Source organism: Buteo buteo, chromosome 16 (genome assembly GCF_964188355.1).
Source record: "Buteo buteo chromosome 16, bButBut1.hap1.1, whole genome shotgun sequence".
NCBI lineage: Eukaryota > Metazoa > Chordata > Aves > Accipitriformes > Accipitridae > Buteo > Buteo buteo.
Window position 1 is genome coordinate 2,409,192 of NC_134186.1, and position 17,224 is coordinate 2,426,415.

The window sequence follows — 17,224 nt, forward strand, 5'->3', positions numbered from 1 at the left end:
TTTCAATTTAACCATGCTCACAGCTCTTGTGTGTTTATTTTCATAAGCAGCACAGTGCTCGAGCCTTATGCACCCACATGCTTGTAAGCAGTGCATTTGTTTTGCTCAGCGTTAGCTCATCTTTAATTTTTGGTGGAAAATTTGCTACTTGCAATGTATTCGGTTAGGTGCGTGAGCCTTAAGGAATTGTTTCTGCTCATCAACTGGATTTCTTCTTCCCCTTTAGCCACATGCTACCCCTGAAAAAATGCCTAATTGGGCAAAGAGTACAAGGTCTGCCCTGTTTTGCCTTCCATGAGGCACCGACATCAACCTTGCATAGGTTACTTTGTGAACTGCAAGCTACATGCAGGAACTGCAGTTGAAAACACTAGTGCTCCTGGAATTATTTGCAGAAGAAATTAAAGAATAATTCCAAGTTAAAAATAAATCACTGAGTTTTGCGATCTCTGTTCAAGGACAGGTGGTAAGGATGAAATTCTCTGGGTAATTATTGTAATCTACTTGGTGCTGGAGCAGGCTGAGGCTCTCCCTCTTCAGTGATTGACCTAATTCCACTGAGGTCACCAAGATCTTCTCTCTTAGTATCGCAAAAGGTGCTGGTAACGTTGCCTCATGTCCGCATCCATCAGTCATCCTTCAGTCTTCATCCAAAAGGACTAACGCTGTCCAGGCACGTACATCTCCACAGGCTGACAAAAATCTGTTTCCTATTAGGTGTAAGAAACTGGAGGAAGCTGCTTTGGGGCAGGAATACCTGGAGCCGTCTCTGTAGGGTTTGGAAGGGAAAAGGGCTGGTTGCACTTGTGCCAATTCCTTCTACTTGTGGAGAGGGAGGATTTGCTCTGATGTCCGTTGTGCTTAGCACCAAGACGGCCGTGGCTGCCTTCACCCCCAGCTTAACATCTGCTACTCTTTCTTTCCTCTTTCAGCCTACCAGCTCTTCAGATGTCAGCCCCCGACCATCGTTCCCAATGCAGAAATCATCACCGAGAATGAAGAATTTAATATAGGTAGCCTCTCCCGGTCCTCTTAGCCCTCCTTCCCCCCTCACCAGCTGCTGGGAATGCCCATAGGAAGACACACGCATGTTGTCAGCCCATAGCTGGGGTTTCGGGAAACTTCTTCACGTGTGTAATTGTGTGTGGCATGGGGAGCTCCGCATGACCTTGCTCAACACCCGCCATTCAGATGGAGTCAAACTGATCCGATTGTCCTGAGGCTTTTCCTCTCTGTTAGTACAGAAGAAGTGGTTTGTCTTTTGTGAAAGCCCTGAGCTTGTTTGGAAACATTCAGAAATCTTTGCCACAATAATAGTTTTCAGGTGTTTCAAACAAAACATTGTGTGAAAGCTTAGAGGCTGTTATTCTTTTTTTTCGAGAACCTTTCACCCATATCGACTGTGCTTCTTGTATTTTTTTTTGCTGCTGTTCACGGTTACATCCACATTTGTAAGTGTGTCTACAACCAGTGGAGTAGCCGTGATTTTTTTTAAAGCAGCTTTTCTCACTGTCTGTTCTCTTTGAGGGAAATCTCCACCTGAAATAGCTTGCACAAATCATAATAGTCTCAGCGGCATGACAGCAGTTTATCCCAACTGAGACTCCAGCATGCCTTTCTGTGCCTTTTATTTCTTGCGTGGTCATGCCAGAGCTCGATGGCAGAGGCACGGTTGGAGAGGTCTCCGCACCCCATGGTACCCTGTTCCCAGGCCACGGTTCAGCCTTAACGAATTGATCCTCCTCTTGAGTCAAGATGTTTATTGTTTCTGTCCGTAGGTGACATAGTGAGGTACAGATGTCTTCCTGGCTTTACCCTGATTGGAAATGAAATCCTGACCTGCAAACTAGGCACTCATCTCCAGTTTGAAGGACCTCCGCCCACGTGTGAAGGTAAAGCCAGGGGTGCCCAGCGTGGCAGCCAAAGCTTCCCTGCCCCGAACCTGCTGTAAAACGTGGGAGCTTGCTAAGGCAGGGAGCAAGCTGGATGGCAGCTGGGGGAGGTTTCCTTGCACATACCGCATCTTTGGGGTTAATTCTCAGATCGCCAGGGTCCCAATAGTGCAAAACCACCCGTCAGGACCTTGTGAGGCAGGTAGCAAGACCCCTCTGTGCAGGGGAAGGCAGTTCTCCCAACCCACCTTGCAGCCTGTCCCGGGGCCGTGCACCTTGGCCAGGCTCAAGCAACAACTGGCAAATAACAGTGGGAGATTTGCTGGGTGATTTACTGCAACCACCCTCTGATTAATGACAGGGAAAGTTCCTCCATCCCTCGCTGGCTCCGGGGATTTTCTGGGGTGTCCACGCTGTCTGGGGGCATTTGCCTCACATAGGGTGCCCCTGAATTTATACCCTAAGTCCCCGGTTCAGGAAGGCATTTTAAGCTTGTACTTCCCTGAACAGGGACCGAGCGGAGGTCTGACACACCGTGTGTCTGACTGCATTTGCAAAGCCATTAAAACAGTCACCCAAATGTCCTTACCCCGAGGCAGGGGGAGGAATTCTGCGCTGACAGTTTGCCAGTGATACATGAACAGCCAAAGGAAGAGCAGGCTGCAGCGAAGTGAGCTCCTCCGGCAAGGCAATCCTGCGAGGAACAGCTTCTCTATTAGTGCCACAGAATGTATTACATGGGAGAAAAATGAAAGCCCCGAGCACGCTGCGTTGTACACCTTGCTGCTGCTCAGGAGGGATCCCAAAGATGTTTCTGTGCTACCATGTTACCTTATTTATCCTCTGGATTCCTGCTGGTACTTTTGTTCGCTCCAGCCGTGATTATTTCATCTCCTTCATTCCCTCCTATCTGAACATTTTTACCATATAATGGGATATTTTTCTATAGCTTTATTCTCCCTCAAATAGCATGAACTGAAGGAGGGAAAGGGAGGTCATTCAATTATTTACTGATGGTTGTTAGCCTGGGGGTAAAGGGACTGCTTAAATTACATCTGGCCACCAATTTATAGAGGTCAAAAAATCACTGATGGGATTAAGGATTTGGAAAGAATACACTGTTCTTTCTGGATAGTTCTGGCTGTTTTCTATTAATACAAGTACAGCATTTGCACTGGGCTTTAGTAACAATTATGGATAAATAAAGATCCTTTTCTTTTTATGCTTTTTGCTCACTTTGTGTGTTTGCCTCCTCTTCTGGGCTGTTTTTGCTGGCCTTTTTATTTAGCATTTTCAGCTGGATTTAATATTTCCAGAAGCTGAATGGGGTGTAGTGATTAGAGAAAGGAATTGGAGTTCTTATGTCCTAGTCAACAGCTCTGTGGGTGACCTGGGATAAGCCTGTAGTTCCACACCTTGTTCTAACCCAGGTAATAAAGTTTCCAGGCATTCCCAGAGAGTGGTTTGTAACTTGAGAATAGTTGCTTGGTTGCAGTGCCATTCATTTTGAAAGAGATCTGAAATGATGCAAAGATAGTTGAAATTGTTTGCTTGCGTTGTTGCTTTTTGCCCCTTCCTTTAAATGTGGCAGGTGCTCGCATTTGTGGAAATGCAGCATGCTTCATTCGGAGCCTTCATCAGGGTCTGGGAATTCTCAGGGTCTGGGAATTCTCTGTGAGCCCCCAGGGTCAAGGTGTGCAGTGGACGTACACGGGTGGGAGTCGTGCTCTATCTTGACCTAGCTCGTCAAGGCCATAGTATCATGTGTTTCCTTCCTTCTGCAAAATAGGAAAATTCATTTTCTGTTGTCTTCACGTTCCCTGCAGTGCACTGTCCGATGAACGAGGTTATGACAGCCTCCACCGGTGTCATCCTCAGCCAGAGCTTCCTGGGAAGTTACCCTCACTTCCAGACTTGTTCTTGGGTGGTGAAGGTAGAACCTGGGTATAACATCTCCCTCACCATAGAGTACTTCCTGAGTGAGAAGCAATATGACGAGTTTGAAATCTTTGACGGTAAGAGATTCACCAGTTTGACTTGTGTAGCAACTGAGGGGAAAGGAGAGAAATGACAGAGTTTTGTTTGCTCTGGGAAAAGAGATTAACAACGCTCTGGGGAGAGCTTTCCACCACTCTGTCTATAACCTTCTGCTGGACTTAAGGAAAGTTCCTCCTAAGACTCATTGATTCTCTGGATAAGAAAATATCAATGATTTGATTTTTTGGACGGATCTAAAGTATTTTTGAACGGGGCAGGATTTAGCAAGCTCCTGGGAGAAACTGTAGCAGAGGCTGCTGGGAAGGGACGAGCTGAGAAGGTGGGAATTCTCATCCCTGAAGCCTGTGCAGACCAGATTTTCTAGACCTAGGAGTTTTCATGAACTGAGGGGGGATCTGTCCATATTCACAATGAAGCAGCTTTGTAACCAAACGTGGAATACAAGTGCTGCGCTGGTGGTCCTGTGGTTGCCCGTCAGGACTATAGCTGAAGGCATGCTGCCTGAAGCAAAATCCTGGTCTTACTGTGATGAACTGGGCTTTATTTGCTGTTGTTTTCCCAAGAGCCGGGTGTCTACACTGGGACTTCTGTTCGCAAAAAAATGCCTGAGCGTGAGCTGCCATTCCTGGACTCGGAGTGAAAGCTCCCGTGCTACGGTTCCACAACGCGCCCGTTCCTTTGGCAGAAACACACTCGGGCGTGTAAGGCCGATGAGGGACTGTTTGCATGTCAGCCCTGACTTGTCCTCGTTCCCTCCTTCCTTACAGGTCCCTCTGGCCAGAGTCCGCTGCTCCTGTCGCTGAGTGGGAACTACTCTGCCCCTCTGACCGTCACCAGCAGCGGGAACAAAGTCTATCTCCGCTGGTCCTCCGACCATGCCTACAACAGAAAAGGCTTCAAAATCCGCTACTCAGGTAAGCACACAGCAGAGACTGGATGCCTCTGCCAAGAACGCGGCCACGTCTTCAGCCAAGGATCTCCACGGAATTGATGTGGAGGGGCATAGGCCATCTGTGTTGGCAGAAGGTGCCAAGGCGTGGGAAGGCGCACAGAGCCGGGCTCCTTCTGAGCCGGTGAGGCTGGGGAAGGCAGGTTTCTTTCCAGGAGAAACCTTGAAGCTTTGGCTGGTTTCTTGACCACTGTTAAGAATCAGAACCGGACTATGTAACTATAGATGGTTTGGCTCTGGATGAATGAAACCCATCTCGTGCAATTCGCAGTGAAGATTGCTGCGTTACTAAATTATCGTGTCCTCGCAATGAGGCCGTTTTGGGACGTTTGAGGATGAACATCACAAAACATAAGAACTTGTGTTAGGAGCTGCTTGGTGCATGAGGCACAACTTACACGTGACTGATCGTGTTGCAGCGTTTGCAGTGAACTGTTTAAAACACATTGTGCTCCTGCTCGGGTGTTCTGCCACTGCTTTTGCAGGAGCAAGACCAGGGGGTCTCAGTTGCTCATTCGGCACAAAACCACTGCTGGATACTGAATGTTTGCTGAGAATTCCTTAAAGTGAATTACTGTGTTTTGGAACTTAGCAAATCTTAATTAATGGAAACAGGGATGAGAACTTGCCAGTATGTCATAAATAAATAATGACTTTACTCAGTAAATGAATTAAGTAATATTTAATTATCAGAAATTAGTCTTTATTTCTAGAGCCGAGTGAAACTTGGATAGTAGCCCTGCACTCTTTCCCCCTTTGACTTTGTATTATCCATCACAGGTTCTGGTTCTTGTACAGCCTTAGGTTATGGTAAGCACGGTGTAATTCCTGAGAACAGGAAGGGAATTTGTCTTGATACTGCCCGTCCAGTGACTGATTTATTTTCTTCTGCCCTTCTCTGCAGCTCCTTACTGTAGCCTCCCGCAACCGCCAGCCCACGGGCTGATTCTCAGCCAGACGGGTCTGCACCCTGGCAGCACGGTCCGCTTTGGCTGTGACACAGGCTACCGTCTCGTTGGCCACAGCACCACCACCTGCTCCCAGCACCCTCAGGGCTACTTCCACTGGAATGAAGCGATCCCTCTGTGCCAAGGTGAGAGGAGGCAAACGGATTGTTACGAGGATCCGGGAGTCGTAGGAAGGACTGGGGAAAACATGGTAAAAATAAAAGCCTGTTGTAATTCCCCCAATTCTGTATTGAGAACAGGTTTGGAGCTGCAGGTGGATGGTGAGGTGCGTTCCTCTTATGTCCAAGTGCTTGGGAACAGATGAACAAGGAGGGAAGGGAGTAACTGTTCGGGAGCAGAGGGTGGTTGTCTGACCTGGGGTAGGGGAGAAAAAGTGCATCTGTGCAAAGGCTTCTGTTGTAGAAGTGTTTGAACTTTCAGTAAAGACACAGCCAAGTCTCGGTCAAGGATGGGAGAAGCTATTGCGTGGAAGAATCTGGAAAGGCTGGCAGGAGCACGGGTCCTGCTGGGTTTTCGTGACTGGAATTTCCTTTGGTATTTCTGGAAGTGCCCTTTTAGGTCTGCGTGTGCCAACAGTGCGTGAGAAATTTCTTGGGATTCAGACGGTGCCCGGTTTGTGTCGGCTTCATATAAGATTTAGGCATGTAGTTGTTCTTTCCACGTTTCCTCCTAATTAACCGTAATCTTTATGACATATCATACATAGCACAGGACTCCTTCCCAGCGTGGGAGTGGAGGGGAGGACAGGGCAGTGCACCCCAGGGGGCTTTGCTGCTGCGCTATTTTGTCTCCCTCACTATATTCACTTTCTGATTGCACCTTTTTCTCAATCCGCCAATCATCCCTGTTCCTTTGTGTTGATAAAATGCCCATCTTTATTCTGATGAAGCCTTTCACTGTCTTTGAACATTCATCCATGTTCCAAGGGGACCGAGCACTGGGGATTAATATTGCATTGACTTCCCTGGAAACTAGCCAGAGAACAGGGACAGCATAGGCAAAATCTCATTGCAGTGTCTGCATTGTTGTCCAGTCCAAGCCGTAAGGAAAAGCAGGATTATTTAGTGTGTGAGGTACCAGAGAGCCTTGAAAAAAATCCTTTCTGTGCTCCTGAATCACTCAGTCTCTTTGGAAATTGCACAGGGGTGCAAGCAGTCCTGCCTTTAAAGGGTGGCTTAGTGCTGTGGGTGCTTATATCCATTTGGAGCCCTCTCAAGGCTGTATTTATTTAAAGGCGAGTGGAAAGCGGTAAACCAAGACCCTGCTGCCCAGGCCCGTTGGCAAGGGGGAGCTAGGAAACTGGGAACAAGCTCAGATAGTGATTTAGCCTCTGCGATAATGCGGACGGGGGCAAACGCTGAGTGCTGGAACGAGCAGATGAACCGCGCAGCAAGACCGGCAGGCGCGAGGGGCTGTCATGGCAACTGTGCCTCCCAAATCCTTAGCCCAGCGTAAGGAATTTCTCTGATTTACTGCATCTTTTTTAAGGAAAATCATGTAACCAAGAATAGGTACGAATGCTGCTAAGCCTTTACTGCCCCAGCGTGCTGGAATGCCACCTGAGCCTCGCGTTCAGCTCCAAAATCTATATTTACTTCCGAGAGGTGTAATGGTGTGTGGGGAATGGATTTTAAACACGGAGGCGGGGAAGAGATAGAGAGGGGATGTGTGGGGAGGTTGGGAGAGGATGTACTTGGATTATCACCCGACAGCAATGATTCAAAGCAGAAACCAGTCCCCGAGCACCACCAGTTCCCAGGCCACCAGGGAGGGAGTCGGAGCCAGAGCATCAGTGGCTGGAAATGCAGGGGAGCCCCTGCAGTGTTGCCGAGCACCCCAGGTCTGCGCCGTGGGATGGAGGGGTGCGGGAGGAGGATTTCCCGTGGGAGCTGCACGAGAAGTGCCAAACACACCCCGCGCCGTCCTGGTTCAGCCGAACGTGTGACGTGTCAGGAGCTCGATGGGCACAACCCGTGGTGCCGTTCCGTAGCAGTCGCCAACAGAGAAAGAATTTGGGGGCCAATTCATAGTGTTTTAGGTAGGCTTCTACTCCAATTTCCCCTTTGGAGGAGTGTGTGTGTCCCCACTGACCGCACAGAGAGCAGCGTGGTCAGGACCTTGGTGCTGGACATCCCTCTGGAAGAGCCTGTCCCTCTCCAGCGAGGAGGAGAGCTTGGTGGTCGCGTTAGATCCTGAGGTTGAAATAGCCCCTTTGGGAAAGTCACCTCCTCTCTCTGTTGCCCCGTGTTTCCATCAGGAATCTTAATCCTGGCCCGTGGTTATCAAGTGCCTGGAGATGGATGCAGGAGATGAGCGGGCGGCAGCGAGCCGGAGCTGGAGGAGAATTCGCGGCGGAGCAGCTCCCCCCCCTGGCATCGAGCAGCCGATAGCCAGGGCTGGCTCCACCGCTCTTGCCCACTTCAAGTACATAAAATCCAACATCCTTTTCTTTTTTTCCCCTCGCGTTGCTCTCAAAGCCAACTGGCAACCTTTTGTTTTGGGCTGTACTCAATTTCTCATCCTTTCTGGTGGCCAGGACTGCATGGCAGAGGTTTGGGAACTCAATCCGTAACACTGCGTGAATTGCTCACACAGTCAGCTGTGTCGGAGGGGAACTGGGGTGCCCGTAAACACATGGTCTAGTTAACAAGTGACATTTCCCATAGCTCCCTTCTGCCAGCACATAATCCTCTTCCCTTTCCCGATCCCCTCTGAATAATCTTTACTACGTGCTCTGTCCTAGCTGACATTTATGGAAGCAGCAGAGAATATTCTGCAGGGAACAATCTTGCGTTGGCACAATGGGGGAGAACACAAGATGATCTAATATGCCTTTTCTGTCTCTGCTGCCTATTTTTAAGCTGCTTTGTTTTTGGAATCCCAGCTGCAGATTTGCTTTCATAGCCTCTGTCCCTTTTCCTAGCACATCATCTTCCTGCAGACAGAGTTTCTGTACCTCTGAACCCCCATAAGTGCTCCTTCTCCTTTTTCCTTGGATTGCACTCTCCATCGGTCTCTCCAAGGCAAACGCTGGTTTGATTTCCCCTGGAACAACTACTCTCTTTCGTCATCTCTGATTCTGGTGGATTGCAGTGCCCACAATTTGAGCCTCAGAAATGCTCTCAGGAGCAGATGGCAAGTTTATTGCCACCCCGAAAATCAAGCTTCTCTACTTCGTGCAGGGCTCTGTAAACAAAAACTTAGTAATACCACTTTCTGCTCAAGGATGCCGGATTTGCAGAGAAGGAACGATCCTGCCATCGGGTGCTGGGCACCAGAGCCTGCTCGGTGCAGCAGAGGTCACAGCCCCAGTTGGCTCTCCCTGTCTGATTCTTCTTCACGTTGTAGCCCAACTGTCTGCATGTGAAGAGGGTTACATTTTTTTATTATTTTGGGGGGTTTAATGAACTTTTTAGTTACCTGCGTCTTGCCCAGAAGCACTGCATTATTGCTGCCTTTGTATCAGGGCAAGGCTTATGCAATGGAAGGACTAAATGATCAAACAGACCACTTTAGGGGCAGAAGGAGGGAGCTTGCTGGGAGGCAGGACTAGGCAGCGCTAAGTCATCTTTCCCTTGTGCAGAGAAATGAAGGCAAACGGCAGCTCAGCCTCACTGACCTGGAGCACGGCTGGCCCTGGATTTTCTGCCCTCCTGGTGTCCCTCCCTGTCAGTCTCTGCCTCAGTTTCCTGGTGGCCAATAGAGGTGACGAGTTTTGGCGAAGCATCAGGCTGCGGAAGAGAATTGCATAGAGAAAGGAGAAGGCTTTGCTGGGGGCAGCGGCATGGGAAGGGAGTCAGCTTTCTCACCAGCCTCTGTGGTTGGATGCAACATCAGAAAGTAATAATACAGAGAACTGCTGGGTAGAAGTGAAAGGTTAGGACTTTCCAGGTCCCCTCTTCTTTTGCCTCAGAATGAAATTGGTATTCAGCGTGGCTGCTTGTCTAGACGCCCAGCCTTGTAGAGAGATTCGCCAAGCTCCTTAGCTCGATGAAGTGACATACGTGTGATTATCATTTCAACCAGGGATATGCCTGATCGTGCTAATACGAGCCTGCTGAATTACTCACACCTATTAGCAACACCAGCATCTGCAAGGCGCTGTGTAATTGTGCTCCAGGCTGGGGCTCTGGCCGACTCATGTAGCAGGAGTGGGATAAAAGCATCTTGGACCTTGAGTGGTAGAAAGTTCCAGTGGTTGTGCTGATGCTGTACGCAATAAGTTTGGTCTTTCCTTTTCAGCGCTCGGTGGGGTCCGTGTCACGAGAAGGTGACTTTTCTAAGGTTGCTGATTTTCTAGCCCTCGTTTATGTGCAGAGGGAATAACAGGAAGGTGAACGTGTGTTGAAGTATCAGCATGTGGCTCAGGAGACATAGGCTCAGGCTCCAGCTCATGCATTAACTGAGTGGGAGCAGCTCCGGCTGTTCCAGGAAGGAATGGATTTCCTTTAGAGCGTGTTTAAAATGCAGACAATTGTTTGGGTTAGGTGTTGGCCTCCAAATCGGTGCTTGCTAGCAGGCTGTGCTCATCTCGGTGCCCCGCAGAGGCTGTTGGCAGCCCCGTTGGCTGGTGGTCTCGCAACGGCAGCTTTACAGGTCCCAGGCTGCTCTTCCCCCTCGTCATCCCGAGCGAGGTGGGCTTCCCCCAGAGCCAAGACTCAGAGAGGGATGGGAACCTGCGTGGTGGTTTTGGAGGCAGGTCTAGGTTTGCTTTCCCTGCTCTTCTGAATGCTGATAGAGAAAAAAAAAAACAGATTTAAGTGACAGACTCCCAATGCTGGTTTTCCCAGTGGTAGGGGAGAGGGTAAGAGGGCTTGTCATGTCTTGTGAAACTCTTGCAGCATAAATGAATGTGATTCTGGTCAGTTTGTATTTGGCTGTTGCTCGTCTTTCTGTGACCTGCCTGTCTCCTTTCTGCCCTGTTTGGCCACTGTCCTGGCTGCACAACTGAGGATCTCAGCAGGAGCGGTGCAGAGCATCTTCTCCGAAGTGCTGCCATCTTGAGCAGCCGTTTGGCATTGTGCCTGTTTATCATTTTTTTTCCCTGAATTTCCTCTTTACCTTTTCAGCCGTAATGCTAAATTTAGCCTTCCTTCTGCCACAACATAATTATACAATTTGCTGCCTTATGTAATCCAGAAGTGCTGTTGGAAAGGGGTTTCAGGTTGTTGCTGCTGTGGGATGTAAATACAAAACGTTATTGCTATCTAATCCTTTATCTCTGTGTGAGAACTTGTGAATAATGTGTAGATGCGTTTTGTATTGCAGGTATTATAGAAAGTACAAGCCAGAGTCTCTTCCAGTAGAAACTGGTGTTCAGCATTGGCTTTGCTGTTACCACACTGATAGACAGGAGTTGAAAATCTGATCCTCTGCGAAAGTGGGCATTCATTGCAGCTTCTGGGGTTCAACAGGGGGCTGGAACTTTTGTTAAATCGGGAAGCTTGGGATCTGGGCTTTCAGCTCACTTACCACAAACGCGTGATAAAATTGGAAGCTGATTCCTCGGCTGTGGTTTTCCCCCCCCCCTCCTTCTTCCCAGCTCGCTCCTGTGGAGTCCCCAGAGCCCCAAAGAACGGCGTTGTCTTTGGCAAGGAGTACACGGTGGGAACGAAAGCCATGTACCACTGCAACCAGGGCTTCCAGCTGCAGCCCGGGGAGGAGCCCAGCACGGAGTGCCTGCAGGCAGGGCAGTGGAGTAACGGCAACCAGCCCCCGCAGTGCGTGGGTGAGTGTTTGCGGCCGGTGCAGTCCCATGGGGAATTTTGGAAGTCTCTTCGGCAATGTCTTCCAGCTCTAGTGTGGACGGCTTTGCCTCACAGGTGCGGTATTTAGGACGCCGGGTTTCTAATCCTGCAGAACGCGGGTCTGATGTCCCCTCTCGTGGTGTCTTGGTTTCCCACCTGTAAAACAGAGATGCTAATACCGGTCCCCTCGTTAAAAAGCCAGCATGCTGGCTGAAATGCCCTGAAGTGCCCGGAGTTAAACGCCTATTAACGTCTTTTTGTCTCATTTCTTTTCCCTGACTCACCACATCTGGTTTTTAGCTGTCACCTGTCCCGATATCAACAGCATTGCAGTCGAGCATGGTCGGTGGCGGCTGACCTACGAGATCCAGTACCACTACAACGCCCAGCTAATGCTCATCTGTGACCCCGGCTACTACTACACAGGCCAGCGGGTCATCAAGTGCCAAGCCAATGGGAAATGGAGCATAGGCGAGCCGATGCCGACCTGTAAAAGTAAGAGCGGTGAAGCTCAGGCTGGGGACCTTGCAGGGGACGGGGGTTCTGTTTTCGGTTCGGTGGGTGCGCGAGCTCCGCTGTTGGCGTGCGAACACACCGCAGCCCTGGACGCTCTTGGCAGCGTCTGAGAGCGTGGCCGCAGAACTGCTCGGGTAGTTTGGATGCTGGGAGAGGTCATCTGTTGATCTGATTCTTGGTTTAATCTAAACAGTTCTGCGAGAACTCAAGCACATTAGCTCATCTGTTGCTGTCGGGTCCCAGCAGTGTAGCTGTCACTGGTGCCAGATGCTCTGAAGTTTGCTTTTAAGAAAGAAAAAAAAATTCTGATTTAAAGCCTAACCTCTTCCAATTTTATGCAAACGCCAAGTTTACAAGGGTAGCAGTGTCACCTGTAAATCAAAAACACTCCTGGCAAACAAGCAGCTCGCTCAGTTGTTCTGACATGACTGCTGTGCTTTGGATCTTTTCTTTTGTCAAAGGTGGAGGGTTTTTTTCTCTCTTAAGTGCGGATAGAGACAGAAAAATTTCTCCCTCAGAACGGCAGCTTTCCCTTCCCTCCTGCCTCCCTTTGTTTCTAGAGATGCAACTGCTGACGTCGGTGACAGATGTAGTTTTACCCCTGCTAGCTCTTCAGCCAGATCCAGGAGCGTGAGCCTGACCTCATTTTATTTCTTCAGCGTTATTGCCACCTAAATTCAAATGACAGGATCTTGGCAATGCTCTGAGGTCAGAAGCACCCAGCGTGAGTCTCTTGATTTCTTGCTGAGTGCAAAAGCTCCGGAGGGTTTGCAGATCTTTAAGGTAGATAAAATAAAGAGCTGAAGTTTGTGGCCAGGAGCTGCATTTGCATGGGCTCCTGGCCAGGCTCCAGCTCCACCCCACAAAGCAGGTTTTTGGCTGGATGTCCTCTGTGGGTCTGACCTTTAGACGTCAGCTCTGTCCTGGGAGCCACAGTGTGAGAAAAAAATGGGTGTCATATTCTAATTGGAAATCTTGTGCCATTTTCTGGTGTTTCTGGAAGTCAGGCTTCCCAGCTGTATCTAGCAATGGGTTAATAGTAGAAATATTCCTGAGTTAAAAACTTCCTGTGTGAAAAACCACTATAGTTTGTTCCTAGCCGGTCTTACCTTTAGTACTTCTCTCATGTCATGAAGCATAAATATTAATAGCACTTATATTTGTCGCCTCACGTAACATGACTCTGAATCGTTATTACCCACGTAACTGTTTAACAATCTTTCCTACTCATTTCTGACTTCAACAATAACTTGTGGTGGTAAGCGTCACCGAGCGCATTTCTTTAAAAAACATAGCTCCCCTCCTGTTCTTGCTTACTGTACTTTGGGATCTCTTCTAGTTATCTCCTGCGGAGACCTGCCGACTCCACCTAACGGCAACAAGATCGGCACGCTGACCAGCTACGGGGCCACGGCCATCTTCTCCTGCAACACTGGCTACACCTTGGTAGGGTCCCGTGTGCGGGAGTGCATGGCCAACGGACTCTGGAGCGGAGCAGAAGTGAGATGTCTGGGTAGGTGCGGAGTATCCGTGATGTTTGTTGGGGAAGAGTCCCGGTGGCGTTTCGGGAGGGAATAGGAATTTTAGGTACCGATTCAGGAAAGAACCCAGGCGAGGAGTCAACGCTACTGAAGCTGTAGGGTTTTAAGTAGATAGAAAAAGGAAGCAGACTTCGATTCCTTACTGCTCAGCAGATGAGAGGTGTTTTGAGATCGGAGAGGAGAGCTTTAACAATGATATCGTTGTTTTTACGGCTGCTCTGGTTTTATTTATGACTGCAGAGTCTCGAATGCAGGTCCACCCAGCGAGGCCGGGTGGTGCGCGGTGCCTGCCGAGGGCAGGCGCGACCTCTCGCTCCTTCTCCTTGTCTCCCTCCTGCAGCGGGGCACTGCGGCGTTCCCAGTCCCATCGTCAACGGGCAGATCAACGGGGAGAACTACAACTACCGCGGCAGCGTGGTTTATCAGTGCAACCCCGGCTTCCGCCTAATCGGCATGTCGGTGCGGATCTGCCAGCAGGATCACCGCTGGTCCGGGAAGACGCCTGTCTGTGTGCGTAAGTATGTTGTCGGATTTCTTTAGCCCTGGTGACGGTCAGAGGACAGGAGCATACGTACAGACGGTTGCGCAGAGTTTACGCGCCCGGGCTGCGTACGGCCGCTTTGCACGCACGCAGCGAGCGTCCTGCACGAGCGTCCCCGGCGCTCACGTAGGAGAGAGCTGAGATGTGGCAGGAGTGGCAACGCTGCAATTTTGGCCGCTTTGCTTCTTCCTTCTGCTTTGTAAACTCCACCTTTCTTTGGTGTTTTTCACACACTGAATTTCTAATGGATGAGCCCAGTGGAAGGTGTGGTTTTGGAGGAGAGCACCCTTTATGGGGTGCGGGGAGGTTAAAGGCAGACATAGCCCTGCCAAGGACACCACAGTTGTCACCGTCTTTGAGACCCGTGCTCTGTGCCGGAGGAGAATCAGTCTCTCTCCTCCTCCGATCCACATTCACAAGTCACCTTGTACAACCTGCTCATTTATCTTTCCAGTGAGCTAATTAAGTCAGTCTCTGGAGCTCTAAGGTGTTAATAAGTTTAAGCATCTTCTTATCAATGGACAGTGCGCTCCATGTATTTCATATCATGATTCTCCAGTTGTTTGCTTCCAATCTCTCCTGTCTGGTTTAGAGCTTTATGTGCTGAGGCACAATAATAACAACAAGATAGGAAGTAAGGAATGACCTATCAATGAATATGCAGATTCCAGCCTAAAAATAAGAAACAGACTTGAGTTGTCAAGGTTAGCGGGGACTCAAAAACTTGGTGGGTGTCTACAATTCTGCATGAGCTTTTTAGGAAAAGAGTTATTGGAATGGCTGACTCTGGGTCTGTAGGTAGGTTTGAATCACTCTCGTGTCTGAAGATGCTCTGTTGAGAAAGTTTTAATTCACTTTTACCTGCCAAGTATATGCATACTAACCTTGGATCAGGAAATCACATTGATAGAGGTCCTCCTGCTGTCAGGCAGATTTATGGAAATGCGGGATTTTCTAAACATCCATTTTCATGGCTCGTCTTGTTTCTTTCGGGAGGGACCAAACCCATTAGAACAAAGCAGATGAACATTACTCATCTGTGTCTGTCTTCTCACTACTGAACCAGTACAGGACCGGTTCCTATGCAGCACCTTTGTCAGGCTCTGCTTTGTGCCAGCTTCTGACTTCGGTGCCTGAAAGCCCACCAAGCTTTCGTGCAGAGATCTGTAAAGGTGTCTTGTGCAGAAGTTGGCCTTGAAGTTATTACACTATGTTAGGCCTTACAGATAACATAAATTTAATGTCGTTAAAGCAGAGCACTGTTCAGCTCTGAAATTAGATGCCTTGAGGCTTTATTGCTTCTGAAGAAGCTTGGGGCACTGTGTATGTTAGCACATTATAATTTCCTATTGTCCTGATATTTTCTCTTTAAACCTGCTACAGTTGCTTCCTCTTTGCGAACAGGTCTTTTTGATCCATGCCAACTGTGGGGAGCCTTTTTTTTCTGGGACAGAATCCATCACCTGTTTCCAAACACGTATAATCATATTCAGAAGTACCTCAGAGAATCTGACATCTGCTTCCTGCAGCACCGAAAGGCTATCTTGCTTCATATTTTTTAGACCTGTACCTGTCATCAGCTTGCATAAGGAATAAATTCCCATCCCTGTGGTATAGTCCAGCCCTGGCAGTCAAATGTGTTATGGATCTTTTGTGGGAATTTCATCTTCCCTTCTGGCTTTGGCAGCTGTACAGCTAAACTGCTGGACTTTTACTGATGGACCATTACCCTTTTTCAGCATGACAATAATCAATATTGCTTTGTCCTCAGCTGTCGGAAGATGTCGCATTCCTTAAGCAGCCAAAAAAAATCTCTTCATGGTGTATCCTGACGTTTCTTTTGCGCAGTGGAACTCGCTGCTGTGCTCCAAGCCGAGGTCTCCGGGCTTCGCTCGCAGCAGGGGCTCTATCCTCCCTGCATCGCCCGCCTCGGCCGAGGTGCCAGCGGAGTGGCCCAGGCAAAAGCACTTTGAATTTCAGTTTTCTGTGAGCTTACTGCTGCTCCAGCGTTTGTTTCTGCACCTTCCCTGGGCATTGTCAGAGCGGCTCAGACCGGGACCCTTTAGCCCTTTACCTCGTCGCTGGCCCGCGCTAGCGTCAGCCACAGGAACTAGAACTACACAAAAATCCTCATGTCAGGGATTTAGAAATAAAGGTTTTCCTCCAAAGTTTTTCAAACTTAAAGCAGGCAGATGTAAGCTTTCTAGGCCATATGCTAGAAACCTGATTTTTTTCTCATATTTTTCCTCTAACTATCCCTCCAGGTGTAACTTTATACTGTAGCGAGCATACATCTGACTTACACCAGGGAGAGGGAGGAAACCATCCGGTTTCGTGACTCTGTGTGTGATGCCCAGGGTAATGTAAGGCAATAGATTAATAGCAGTAGTTGGGATTTTTGAAGAGGAGCTCTAGGGATTTACGGTGTAAGTCAGTAGGATGCTGGCACTCAGCCGCTTAGAGAGCAGTTCAGAGAATTTCTTGTGCCAGTAAAATGAACAAAGTTACCGTGCTCTCAATTTGATTCAGTATTTCAACAGAGCCGGCCACAAATCTTTGAAGTCCGTGTGGGTTTCAGGGTTGATGTGGGTTTTTTTTATGGTCTCCTTCCTTGGGAACTTTTTCCAATGGATCATCCACTTTCTTCAGGGCAAAAAAAAAGTAATATCTCCAATTTCTAATTGCAGCCATCACTTGCGGCCACCCTGGCAACCCCGCCAATGGCTTGACCCAAGGGAGTCAGTTCAATCTGAACGACGTGGCCAAGTTTGTGTGCAACACTGGGTACCGCCTGGAAGGAGCATCGCAGTCCCAGTGCTTGGCCAACGGACAGTGGAGCAGCACCCTGCCCGCCTGCCGCGGTAAGTCGTCCACCTCACCCCGGTCGAGGCAAACAGGACCTGCCTGTGCCTTCCTCGCTGGTTTCTCTGGGTTCCTGAACTCCAGCTTGCTGCTGTCATAAAGTCACATAAAACAAATCTTGCGGTTCCTCAGGAATGTACAAGTGATGTTTGAGCTCCAAGCGCTGGGTAAATCTCATGCAACAAACCTGATTTTCCCTTGGGCTTCGCT

The 17,224-nt window shown here is 49.0% G+C and overlaps 1 protein-coding gene across 1 annotated transcript in view; it reads left to right on the top strand.

Annotated features, from left to right (window-relative positions):
- The window catches only part of CSMD2 (CUB and Sushi multiple domains 2), a 306,984-nt gene that overhangs the window by 260,597 nt on the left and 29,163 nt on the right, over window positions 1–17,224 (top strand). Inside the window, exons 45-54 of the mRNA XM_075047281.1 lie at window positions 933–1,013; window positions 1,779–1,892; window positions 3,719–3,907; window positions 4,658–4,804; window positions 5,744–5,932; window positions 11,350–11,535; window positions 11,855–12,049; window positions 13,410–13,583; window positions 13,952–14,125; window positions 16,840–17,013. Of these exons, the coding sequence (XP_074903382.1) occupies window positions 933–1,013; window positions 1,779–1,892; window positions 3,719–3,907; window positions 4,658–4,804; window positions 5,744–5,932; window positions 11,350–11,535; window positions 11,855–12,049; window positions 13,410–13,583; window positions 13,952–14,125; window positions 16,840–17,013 (1,623 nt within the window). The remainder of the gene's footprint in view (window positions 1–932; window positions 1,014–1,778; window positions 1,893–3,718; window positions 3,908–4,657; window positions 4,805–5,743; window positions 5,933–11,349; window positions 11,536–11,854; window positions 12,050–13,409; window positions 13,584–13,951; window positions 14,126–16,839; window positions 17,014–17,224) is intronic.